At 37.9% G+C, this 13331-nt stretch overlaps 1 protein-coding gene across 4 annotated transcripts in view; it reads left to right on the top strand.

Moving 5' to 3' along the window:
* Positions 1–13331, top strand: part of WAPL (WAPL cohesin release factor) — a 92853-nt gene that overhangs the window by 23747 nt on the left and 55775 nt on the right. For 3 of the 4 annotated variants that reach the window (XM_036079320.2, XM_036079318.2, XM_078077488.1), the window contains exons 3-4: positions 2587–3630; positions 5764–5882. In XM_036079320.2, the coding sequence (XP_035935213.1) occupies positions 2587–3630; positions 5764–5882 (1163 nt within the window). The remainder of the gene's footprint in view (positions 1–2586; positions 3631–5763; positions 5883–13331) is intronic. The other variant, XM_036079319.2, reaches the window with a different exon arrangement.

Raw genomic sequence — 13331 nt, forward strand, 5'->3', positions numbered from 1 at the left:
AGATTATACTTGCTAATGAAACTTATAGCTTTTATTTATTTTTAAAAAGGTTTTATTATTTGAGAGAGAGAGAGACAGAGAAAACACGAGCAGGGAGGGTGGGGGACAAGCAGACTCTGCCCTGAGTGCAGAGCTTGACACGTGGCTTGATCCCAGGACCTTGAGATCCTGACCTGAGGCAAAACCAAGAGTTGGGTGCTTAACCAACTGAGCCATCCAGGTGCCCCAATTTATAACTTTCAGTGAGAATATTTTCCATAGGGCTCTTTATTACTTTTTGCGCTTAAAATAGATTACGTGGTAAGCTCACAACAAAGTTAGGCATTTGAAAGATGGCTTATTTATGAGAATAGTAACAACATGTATTCTCTCTTATTGTAGGAGAAATGGGAGTTATTACTCCCATTCACTTTTATTAAAGTGAAACTTGAAGTAGTTTTTAAAAATAGGGATACTAACACTGTTCACATAAACTTTTTAAGTCAGAAAGATATTTATTATATAAAACAATTAGAAACAGCCTAAATAAATTTTGTGACATTAAGACAGCAGAATGCTCTGCAGTTATGAAAGTGATGTGTGGGGTGCAGGGGGGCTCGGTTGGTGAAGCATCAACTCTTAATTTCTGCTTAGGTCGCGATCTTGGTATTTTGAGGTGGAGGCCAGGGCTCCCGCTGGGTGTGGAGCCTGCTTAGGATTCTCTCTCTCCCTCTCTCTCTGTCCCACTTACCCCCCACCTCCCTCTCTTAAGAAAAAAAAAAGTCATGTAATACAACATATTTAATGACATCTCACAGACCTTTGTTGTAGCTAAGCATACTAAGTACTCCCATAAGCTATTTATTAGGAAATATTTCCTTCAGTAATGCTGTAAAGTAATCTAGGTCAGTGGCTTCCCTCTTTGAGGGATATGGAAGCCCTCAGGGAAACTCCCAAAGTTAGGGGTCTTGCCTGAGCTCTGAAGAGCTAGTTTAGCCAGGGCAGTCTCCAGACTCCGCTACCACTGCTCTTTCCACTTGTTAGTAAAAGTAGTGGTGGTATTTTTTCTGGTTTGGTTTTAGACTTGGTTTTGCTTCTATCCCTTTTAAGGTATCAGATGTCAGAGTTAGCTTTTAATTTTTAGCTTTTCAGTATTTTAGGATTAGCGATTGGTACTTCTGAGATAATGAAAACTGTAGTTCCTTGCCTTCTGTTGGGAAAAGTCTAAGAATAAAACAGGTATTAGATGCCTTCTAAAGGTAAGTAAATATAAATCTAACAAGTTAAATTATGTTTAAACCCATTGGGTAGCATTAAAAATTGTGCATTGAATTTATATAATCATCCCTTTGCCTATACTTAATGGCTTGTTAGTTGAGATCTGTTATTGGCTTTTCTTAAACGTAAGTGCACTTTTTAAGTACTTTTATTGTTTGGCATAAACATTTTGCCAGAGTTTTTCTACCACTAAGTGCTGGGAGAATTAATCATAATACCGATTTGAATCATATTTTCATCTCTCATTTAGAAAGGTTAACAAAAAATGTTTCTGATGATAAAAATTAAAGATAGTAAAAATGAATTCCCCAAGTACAAAATGGATAGGAAGTTTGAGGTTTGCTGCTCACTGATATGCTTATGCATAAGCCACTATAGCCACTTAGGCACCAGAGCCACTGTTAAAAAAGAAAAAAAAATCTTTGAAGTTATATGGTGTTTAGGATTAGGAGAAAGATTGGAAAGTAGAAATAGCAAAAGAAACCTGACCCTGAGACAGGTTTCTCGACCGAGCTGGCATGCCTTATGGGCAGCCTTACCCCAGAGAAATACATTGCCAGAATGTTGTCATTTATTGTGTTATACTCTTTATTTTTTTTTAAGGTTTTAATTTATTTGTTTGAGAGAGAGCGTGCATAAGCAGAGGGAGAGGGAGAAGCAGACTCCCCGCTGAGCAGGGAGCTGGTGGGGAGCATGATTCTAGGACCCTGGGATCATGATCTGAGCCGAAGGCAGACGCTTAACTGACTGAGCCACCCAGGCGCTCCCTGTGTTATACTGTTTCGATTCTACTAAATAAATTTCAATTTAAGGATTTTTATTTGCAGAACCAATAATATTTCTGAGAAGATTTGGCTGAGTCATTTAATTCTGAATTGATCTAGTTGCTTAACACTGTTGAAATCTCTTGAATTAATTTTAACAATTTTTAGGGACTTGAATGACTAGGGAGAGGTTACTAAAAGTCGAGGGAGCTCTATGTTAAAAAGCCTGGGTGGCTCAGTCAATTGAGCGTCTGACTCTTGATTTCGGCTCAGGTCACGATCCTCAGAGTTGTGAGATCGAGCCCAATGCAGGGTCCCGGGCTGGGTGTGGAGTGCCTGCTTAGGATTCTCTCCCTCTCCTCCCCACTTAAAAACAAAAAAGGTGGAAGGGGAAATAAATGTCAAATATGTAAACATTCATTAATTTATTTAACATTACTGTAGTTATTTTAAGATTTTAAGATTGATTCTATATTCTTAATTAGCCAGATGTTCCTGTTATTTGTTAACTTTTACATTGATGTCACTTATCTTTTTATCCTTGACTTATTTTTAATTTTTACAGATAAAATGGAGAATTTTAGTGAAGAATATGAAAAGAATAGTCACCATATTTACAAAAATGCTGAAGATAGTACTAAGAAACCCAATGCAGAAACAACTGTAGCTTCTGGATACAAAGCTGATGAAATCAAGGAAACAAATGATACTTGGAACTCCCAACTTGGAAAAAGGTCAGAATCTCCATCAGAAATATCTCCCATTAAGGGATCTGTAAGAACTGGTTTGTATGAATGGGATAATGATTTTGAAGATATCAGATCAGAAGATTGTATTTTAAGTTTGGATAGTGATCCTCTTTTGGAGATGAAGGATGAGGATTTTAAAAACCGGTTGGAAAATATAAATGAAGTCATTGAGGAAGACATCGTGCAAAGTGTTCTTAGGCCAAGCAACTGTAGGACGTACTGTAGGGCCAATAAAGCAAAATCCTCACAAGGAGCATCAAATTTTGATAAGCTAATGGACGGCACCAGTCAGGCCTTAGCCAAAGCAAACAGTGAATCAAATAAAGATGGCCTGAATCAGGCAAAGAAAGGCAGTGTAAGTTCTGGGACCAGTTTCAGAGGGACAGTTGGACGGACTAGAGATTACACTGTTTTACATCCATCTTGCTTGTCAGTTTGTAATGTTACCATACAGGATACTATGGAACGTAGCATGGATGAGTTCACTGCATCAACCCCTGCAGATTTGGGAGAAGCTGGCCGTCTAAGAAAAAAGGCAGATATTGCGACTTCTAAGACCACTACTAGATTTCGACCTAGTAATACTAAATCTAAAAAGGATGTTAAACTTGAATTTTTTGGTTTTGAAGATCATGATGAGACAGGAGGTGATGAAGGAGGTTCTGGGAGTTCTAATTACAAAATTAAGTATTTTGGCTTTGATGATCTCAGTGAAAGTGAAGATGATGATGAAGATGACTGTCAAGTGGAAAGAAAGACAAGCAAAAAAAGAACTAAAACAGCTCCATCCCCCTCCTTACAGCCTCCTCCTGAAAGCAATGATAATTCCCAGGACAGTCAGTCTAGTGCTAATAATGCAGGTAAGACTTTAAAAAAAATTGTAAGTAAATGCTTTTCAGGTTTAAATCAATGGATACTTAGTTTCTGCCTAGATACTTAATTTTAACTTGTTATGTTCAATTTTAATAGAAGTACTGTGTAGGACCATAGATTACATTATCCAGAGGTACAGCATTTTAAATGTTAATAATTAAGTTCCACATTGTAAGGATCAGTTTATAGATTGGAGTCTTTTCATATTTGTGTTTTAATTCTGCTGTTAGCACTTGAGAATTTTAAGTGTCTGTGTGTATAGGGGTACTAGACATCTTGATGTTTCAACTTTGAAAATCTAAATGCAGTGGAGACTTAGGGTAGATTTTGGATATTTAGGACTACACTGATAATAGATGGTTTGTAATGAGGGAAAAATTAGAAAATTAAAATTGATAAAAAGCCTTTGTAGTTGGCTCAAAACTGATCAACTAACAAATGTTTAAAGCATTCTCAAGAAATCTTAAGTTTAAGTCTTAATCTTAAAAATCATCTTTTTGAGTTGATTTAATAAAATTGAAAAGGGCTAGTTAAGTATTTATTCACTCTTAACGGTGAAATTTAATTTGTCTCTTAGATTGTAGGGCCAGTAATGACTAGAGGCTCTCAAGTCTCAAGTTGATAGTCTACTGTGAGAGACAAACAAAAGAAGTAGGTTAGCTTTGCTATAATTAAGTCATTACCTGACAAGGGCTTTGTGAAGTGGATTGATTGATGGGTGAGGAAGAGTAAGTGAAAGCCTCTGGGATAGAGGGGCTATGTTTATATATATTTAACCAAATACATAGTTTTTCTGTATCGGTTTACTTACTAAATAAAGCTTTTGTCCTATTAAGTCATACAAGATGTCATTATGGTGAATTAGAATTCTGGTAGTATTCTTACATATAGATTCCCTTGTACACTGTAAGTCATACTTGAGACTACCGACCATTTTATTATATTTGGCCTAAAAATAGTTTTGTTAGGTTAGAGTCACTCTTCAAAACTAGAATTATATGGGAATAGTCCCTAAGGGCTCACTCCTTACTCCCCACTGCAAAAATAAATAAAATAAGGGTATTGTCAGAATTCATCTAATGCTGTCTGGAATCTCTTCTGGAGAATTGAAGTTTGCAGCAGCCTTGCTAGTCACATGAGATCTGACTGGGCAGATAGCTTTACAGTTGCTTTCTCTGGAGGATAATAAGTAATGATGCACAAAACCTGAGCTCCTGTCTCCCTGAAATTTACTTAGCTCTTACTACTAACCTTGATATCAAGTTATCTTAATCAGCAATACAAAATCTGTGGCAGAAATTTACATTTTGAGGTAACATAACTTTTTAAGCACTGAAATGTGAAATCATTAGGCTCCCTTTCAAAAAATTCTTGTTGATACCAAATAAAATTTAAAAATTAGAGACCATTTGATTGATATAGCCAAAGTTGGAATTTGGGTCTTCATATGATGTATGAAATAGCAAATATTTTTAAGGGTTGGGCTAGCAAAAAGCCTTCCTGTTTTTCTTTTTTCATTTAGGCTAGAAAAAGTACAACCATTTAGCAGTTAATCTAATTCTTCGGTTATTTTTGTATGAAGACTCACAAATCATTGAGCTACATTGTACTAGGTCATTTTCTATCTTTTGCCATGAATAGCTGTCTTTTTTTTTCCTTTTTGTTTTGTTTTTTTTAATGTGGTTTTTGTAGATGTAAGCAGACATTCTTTGAAGGCCAGCATAATTCAGTATACTTAAGTTCTAGAAAAATGTTAAAGGTGGATACCACCTGATTGTGTGTGTGTGTGTGTGTTTAAACTAGACCATTCTAATATCAGTGTCCATAGATACCCAACAGTTGTTTTACTAAAGAATTGATTTTGCCATTTACACAAAATAAAACTGAAGCACATACACAGTAACTAGGTTTCTGATTCTCTCCTAGAGTAGGGAGCAAGCAGGAGGGTGAGAATGGCAAAATGAAACTTTATACTGTTAGGAATATTTTGTCAACTGAGTGGTGCTTTTATTCCTTTTAACCTTTTCCCCCACAATATGCCACACCCCCAAATGTTCATAGGTTGTTTCGTAGATAATTTGAAGTATTAGAAAGCTAGCTAGTTTTGATTACCATTTCAGAAAACTTGGATTTTACAGAGGACTTGCCTGGTGTGCCTGAAAGTGTGAAGAAGCCCCCAAATAAACAAGGAGATAAATCAAAAGAAAACACCAGAAAGATTTTTAGTGGTCCCAAACGGGTAAGTAAAGCATTATCAGTGCTTTGTATTACTTATTTTTATTGGAGGGTGCAACTCTAACTTTTTTATTTGAAAATTGCTAACAAATTTTTCTTTTAAAGGATGTAAGTCAATTTTTTAAGCATTGTAACCATTTTTTTGAAGTGTGCAAAAATATACCTAACATAATTTTTATTATATGTACAGTTCAGTAACATTAAATACATTCACAGTATTTTGTAACCATCCCATTATCTATATCCAAAACATTTAATCATTTTCAGCAAAAACTCTGCACCCTTTGAACAATAACTCCCCCTTTGTCCTCCCAGCCCCAACTCCAGGTAAACACTGTTCTATTTGTCTCTATGAATTTGCCTGTTCTGGTTACCTCATATAAGTGGAATCATACAATACTTACCTATCTGTGTCTGGCTTATTTCACTAAGAATAATATTGTCAGGCTCCATCTGTATTGTAGCACATACCCAAAATTTCATTCCTTTTTTATGGCCGAAAAACATTACATTGTGTGTATATACTATATTTGTTGTTGTTCAGGGGTATTTTATTGATGAGAAGACCAGACTCTGCCATCCACTGGTACAACTCCTCTATTAGGTGGTATAAATATATTGAAAGTTACTGTTTGTATTAGTTTAAGCCATAAACTGGCTGACTTAAAGCATACTTATTCTGTTACAGTTCTGCATTCCAGAAATCCAAGTCAAGATGTTGGGAAGGCTGTGCTTTCTCAAAGCCTCTAGGGGGAAATCTTTTCTTGCCTCTTCCAGTTTCTGGTGGCTCCAGGTGTTCTTTGGCTTGTGCTGCATAACTTGCAGTGTCTGCCTCTGTACATGGCCTTCTTTCTCTTTCCCTTTGTCTTCTTTTAGAAGGACACTTTGTGTATATCACATTTTGTTTATTCATCATTAGGGTTGTTTTCACCTTTTGGCTATTTGAGTCCCTGCTTTCAGTACTTTTGGATATCTACTAAGAGTAGAAGTTTTGAGACATAGGGTAGGTCTTTGTTTAACTGTCAAACTCTTTTCCACCTTAACTGAACCATTTTACATTTCCACCAGCAATGCACGAGGGTTCCATTTTCTCCGTGTCCTCACCGACACTTATTTTCTGCGGTTTGTCTTGTTTCGGTTCTTGTTTTTGTTTTGTTTTTAAAGATTTCTGTATTTATTTGAGAGAGACAGTAAGCACACACGTGTGTGCGGGAAGGAGCAGAAAGAGTAAGACAAGCGGACTCCCCACTGAGCGGCGAGCCTGATGCAGGGCTCCATTCCAGGACCCTGAGATTATGACCTGAGCCAAAACTAAGAGTCAGACTCTTAACTGACTGAACCACCCAGGTGCCCTGTTTTTGTTTTTTTTAAATAGCTCCCATGCCCTGTGTGGAGCCCAACGTAGGGCTTGAACTCATGACCCTGAGATCAAGACCTCAGCTGACATTAAGTTGGAGCTTAACAAGCTGAGCCACCCAGGCGCCCGTGTTTTTTTTTTTTTTTAATAGCTCTTCTAATGGGTATGCAATGGTATCTCATTGTGGTTTGATTTGCATTTCCCTGACTAGTGATGCCGAGCAACTTTTTCTGTACTTATTGGTCATTTGTGTATCTTTTTTAGAGAAATATCTATTCAAGTCCTTTGTGCATATTTGAGTTGAGTTGTTTATCTTTTGTTGAGTTATAGGAGTTCTTTACTTATTCTAGATATTAATTTCCTATTAGATAAATAATTTGCACATAGATCCCTCATTCTGTGACTTGTCTCTTCATTCTCTTGATAGTGTGCTTTGATTCACAAGTTTTTAATGTCAGTGAAGTCCTAATTTTTTTCTTTTGTTGCCAGAAAATCCATGCCAAGTCAGATGTCATATGGCTTTTCTCTTATGTTTTCTCCTAATGGTTTTATAGTTTTAGGTCTTACATTTAAGTCTTCCATCCATTTTGAGTTAATTTTTGTATATGGTATAAGTTAAAGGTCCAGCTTCGTATACGTTATGTAAGTCATTTTAATATGGTCCAGCAGGGTATTCAGAATAATTTGCTTGACTTTACCTGTTCATTAAAAAAAATTCTTCACGAGCACTGGGGTGGCTCAGTCAGTTAAGCGGCTTCCCTCTGCTCGGGTCGTGATCCCAGGGTCCTGGGATTGAGCCCCATATCAGGCTCCTTGCTCAGCAGGGAGCCTGCTTCTCCCTCTGCCCGCCGTTCCCCCTGCTTGTTCTTGTTCTCCCCCCACAACATGTCAGATAAAAAAAGAAATCTTTAAAAAAATTACTTATATAACTTGTTATGTGTTAAATAATTTTGTTATTAAAAGGTAGTTACAGGACGCTGGGTGGCTCAGTCGGTTAAGCATCTGCCTTCAGCTCAGGTCATGATCTCAGGGTCCTGGGATCGAGCTCCACGTCGGGCTCCTTGCTCAGCGGGGAGCCTGTTTCTCCCTCTGCCTGCTGCTCCCCCTGCTTGTGCTCTCTCTCTGACAAATAAATAAATATTAAAAAAATAAATAAATAAAAGGTAGTTACAAGTTGTCAACACCAAAGCAGATGGAACTACTTTTAAACAGCTAAAGAATAAGCATGTCCAAGAATGAATAAGGCCAAGTCTTACAGCCTCATTTTATTTTTATTCTTTTATCTAATTGGGACTCATTTCAAAGTAATTGTGCTGTACTTTTGTACCCCCATGTGCCCACCCCTCACCAAAAAAAAAAAAAGTGCTTAATGCTAATTTCAATGAACTTAAGATTGCCCTGGGGCGAGGAGCCAGGGCCGTGTGGAATATAGGTTGTATGGACTATATAACTGTAGTCATTAGTGCTTAGGTGAGGTTTTTGGTGTATATGAAATTGTGTATGGCATATATTGATTTCCAGAGCAATAGTTACCAATTTCTTTGGTCTCAGGATCACTTTACAATCTTTAAAAATTTACTGAGAATCACAAATAGCTTATTTATTTATTTATTTATTTAATTTTTAAGACTTTATTTATTTGACAGAGAGTGAGTCCACAAGCAGGGGGAGTGGGAGAGGGAGAAGCAGGCTCCCAGCTGCGCAAGGAGCCCAATGCAGGACTCAATCCCAGGACCCCGGGATCATGACCTGAGCCGAAGGCAGATACTTAACTGACTGAGCCACCCAGGCATCCCAAAAGTTGAAGTTTTTTCATTGGCAGAAAATACTTCAAGGAAAATGACTGGCAGTGATAGGCCCACTTTGTACATTTTTTGAGAAAATGTCTGCCTAAAACCCAAGTCTGTATGAGAAGCATAGTTTGTCAGTTAGTCTTTCAAGTAAAGATTGGTGTTCCAGACAAAAAGTGAGTAGTTCAGTTTGCAGCTTGAGCAGTTATATATTTTTCTTTGATATAACCACTGTACTTTGTATGCAAAAGAAGTGTTTTATGCATACTTTTTTGTCACACAGAATATTAGTGCATTTGATGGTTGTAACTTAATAAGATGAGTAATTTTTACTCCTTTTCAAGGGCTTTTTCTTATATGAAAGTGGCAGTTTATTTTTTGTCTGTGAAGTATATGGCAGTAAAAAATAGGACTACTTACACAGTTTGGACCTCCCTATCTTGATTCATGCTAAGTCACCAACAGCTTTATCCATTATTTTTTTTTTAATTAATTTTTTAAAATTATTATTAAGATAAAGTGTATTATTTGTTTCAGGGTATAGGTCTGTGATTCATCAGTCTTACACAATACACAGTGCTCACCACAACACATACCCTCCCCCGTGTCCATCACCCAGCCACCCCATCCCTCCCACCCCCCTCTGCTCCAGCAACCCTCTGTTTCCTGAGATTAGTAGTCTCTTACGGTTTGTCTCCCTCTCTGGTTTCATCTTGTTTCATTTTTTCCTCTCTTCCCCTATGATCCTCTGCCTTGTTTCTCAAATTCCACATATCAGTGAGACCATATGATAATTGTCTTTCTCTGATTGACTTACTTTGCTTAGCGTAATACCCTCCAGTTCCATCCACATCGTTGCAAATGGCAAGATTTCTTTTTTTTTTTTTTTTGATGGCTGCAAAATATTCCATTGTATATATATATACCATATCTTTATCCATTCATCTGTCGCAGTGGACATCTCGGCTCTTTCCATAGTTTGGCTGTTGTGGACATTGCTGCTATAAACATTGGGATGCAGGTGTCCCTTTGGATTACTACATTTGTATCTTTGGAGCTTTATCCATTATTGATTGCTTTTGCATCATCTGTACAAATGACAACACAGTGAAAAAGGCAAATAACATCTTATTATTGTGAAATGGTTGAAAGAGTTCATGGGTCCCTAGCACACACCTTGAGAACTGCTGATTTATAGCATTCTGCTTTATTTTCTTCCCTCTCAACTTTTTATTATGAAAAGTCAAAATATATAGAAGATGTGAAAGACAAGTACGATGAATACGCATATCCCTCTACCTAGATTGATTCCCAGTTAATATTTTGATTTAATGGCATATACATGATCTCTTCCCCCTACCGTTCATATAATTTTTTTCTGTCTTATTTGAAAGTTAGTTGGTCAGTTGTAGAGTTATGGATAACATTCTTTCTTTTTTTTAATATTTTATATTTAAGCAATCTCTACACCCAGTGTGGGACTTAAACTCATGACCTCGAGATCAGGAGTCCCATGCTCCACCTACTGAGCCAGCCCGGTTCCCCAAGATAGCATACATTTCTTAAGCATACATACCCAACTGTGGTTATATGCTTATAGTACTTAAAAACATCAGCAATTCTTTGATATTATCTGATGTCTAGTCCATACTCCATTTACCCCAACTATCTCTGAATTGCCTTTTAGTGTTTTTATTTTTCTTCCAAACCATAATCATTTAGTTGTTATATCTCAAGTCTTGAACAGTCCCCTTGTCTTTTAAAAATTCTTTTGGCACTGATTTTACTTTTTTTTTTTTTTTAAAGATTTTATTTATTTATTTGACAGAGAGAGATAGTGAGAGCAGGAACACAAGCAGGGGGAGTGGGAGAGGGAGAAGCAGGCTTCCTGCCGAGCAGGGAGCCCGATGTGGGGCTCGATCCCAGGACCCTGAGACCATGACCTGAGCTGAAGGCAGACGCTTAATGACTGAGCCACCCAGGTGCCCCCGCGCTGATTTTATTTTAAAGAGCCCATGATACTTGTAGAATATTCGATTTTTTCCTGATGATGTCCTTTAGGTAATTACTGTATTAAAGTAGTATAACGATGGGGCGCCTGGGTGGATAATTAGGTTAAGTGTCTGCCTTTGGCTCAGGTCATGATCCCAGGATATTGGGATCAAGCCCCAGTTCAGGGTACCAGCTTCTCCCTCTCGCCCTGCTTGCACTCACGAGCTCTCTCCCTCTCTCTGTCAAATAAATAAATAAAATCTTAAAAAAAAATTAGTATAGTGGCATAGAACACTGGAAATTAGGTCTGTAAGCTTGGTTAGGTTCAGGTTAAACATATTTTGGCAAGAATAAGTCAAAGTGATGATTGTGTCTGTTGCTTTACATTAGAAGCTACATAACACCTGGTTATTCTGCTCTTAATATTGTTTGACTACCAAGTGGAGGTTGTGATCACCAGCTCTCCAATAAGGGCATATTTTTCCTTTCATAATTCAGTAAGTAAGCTTCTCAGTGCTACTTTGGCACCATGTGAATATCCTGTTCCCTGTTACTGTTTCACTTCATCGTTTTAGCATCCATTGTTGATCTTTGCCTGCATCATTTATTACACTGACAGTTGCAGAAGGGTGAGTTTTCTAATTGCTATTTCTTCTACATTTAGTAACTGGAATTCTGTAAAGAGTTTTCTTTTGCCTTTCCCCACCACCTTGCACTCTCTCTCCCTCTCTCTCTTTCCTACAGTATAGACTCAATAATTTTTACTTTTTTTTTTTTTGAGATTTTTATTTATTTGACAGAGAGACAGTCAAAGAGGGAACACAAGCAAGGGGGAGTGGGAGAGGGAGAAGCAGGCTTCCTGCTGAGCAAGGAGCCCGAAGTGGGGCTCGATCCCAGGACCCTGGGATCATGACCTAAGCTGAAGGCAGATGCTTAACAACTGAGCCACCCAGGTGTCCCTAATTTTTTACTTTTTAAATGTATTTATAGGACCTCCTGTGTGGCTCAGTTGGGGGTCCGATTCTTGATTTCAGTTCTGGTCATGATCTCAGGGTCATGAGATGGAGCCCCGTGTCGGGCTCCATACTGGGTGTGGAAACTGTGTGGGATTCTCTCGCTCCCTCTGCCCCTCTTCCCAACCCCTGTGCATGCGTATGCATGTTCTCGTTCTCTCTCTCTCTCTCTCTCAAAAAAAGAAATGTACAATAGATTGGGCCATTGTGAGCTATTTCAAGGTATCTCTTGTGTCCTTTTGGTATAACTGCAGCATCTTTTTTTTCGTAAGATTTTATTTTTTTAAGTAATCTCTACACCTGGCATGAGGCTTAAACACAACCCTGAGATCAAGAGTTGCTTGCTCCACCATCTGAGCCAGCCAGGCGCCCCAACCCCATCAACTTTGAGTATTTCCCTTGCTTTCTGCACAAAAGATGACTTACCTGTTTCAGTCATGGAACCATTCATTTATGCAAGGATCCTTGGTTCTCTGGGTGGGAATAGTTTTTAGAAACCGAGATCTGCTAGGTGTGTTCGTTTCTTCTAGGCTCTTTTGTTGGACAGAGCTATGAAATGTCGAAAAATAAACTGTGCGTTCATATTGATAGTTCCATTTCAAATTTAAGATTACAGAATTTTGTACTAGTTTACTTTATCCTGTAGTACATATTACTTTTATAAAAGTGTAATACCAATATTATTATTTTAAAGATTTTATTTGTCAGAGAGATAGAGATTGAGAGCATAAGCAGGGGGAGTGGCAGGCAGAGGGAGAAGCCAGCTCCCCGCTGAGCAAGGAGTCCAGTGTGGGACTGGATCCCAGGACCCTGGGATCATGACCTGAGCTGAAGGCAGACGCTTTATTTTTTTTAAACTTTTTTTTTTTTTAATTTATTTATTTGAGAGAGTATGAGCAGGGGGAGCAGTAGAGGGAGAGGGAGAAGAAAGCTCCCCGCTGAGCAGGGAGCCCGATGTGGGGGCTCGATCCCAGGACCCTGAGATCATGACCCGAGCCGAAGGCAGACGCCCAACCGACTGAGCCACTCAGGTGTCCCCATACCAATATTATTATGGACAATAAGTACACTGAGTGAAGTTTAAGATTTTTCCAGTTCTTTTTGTCTTTAGATTATTTCATTGAGGATGAAGTCATAGTAATGTGTTCACAAATTTTTAAGTAATTTTATCTTATATGCTTATGTTAATTGATATTCATTTACATCCATTTGTATTCATTTGTGTTCAGTTTTTTTAACTTAGTTTTAAACTTAATATTGGAGTCATTTCTTTGCTACTAATGTGGTTTAGAAGGCAGCAG

Source organism: Halichoerus grypus, chromosome 7, assembly GCF_964656455.1.
Source record: "Halichoerus grypus chromosome 7, mHalGry1.hap1.1, whole genome shotgun sequence".
Taxonomy (NCBI): Eukaryota; Metazoa; Chordata; class Mammalia; order Carnivora; family Phocidae; genus Halichoerus; species Halichoerus grypus.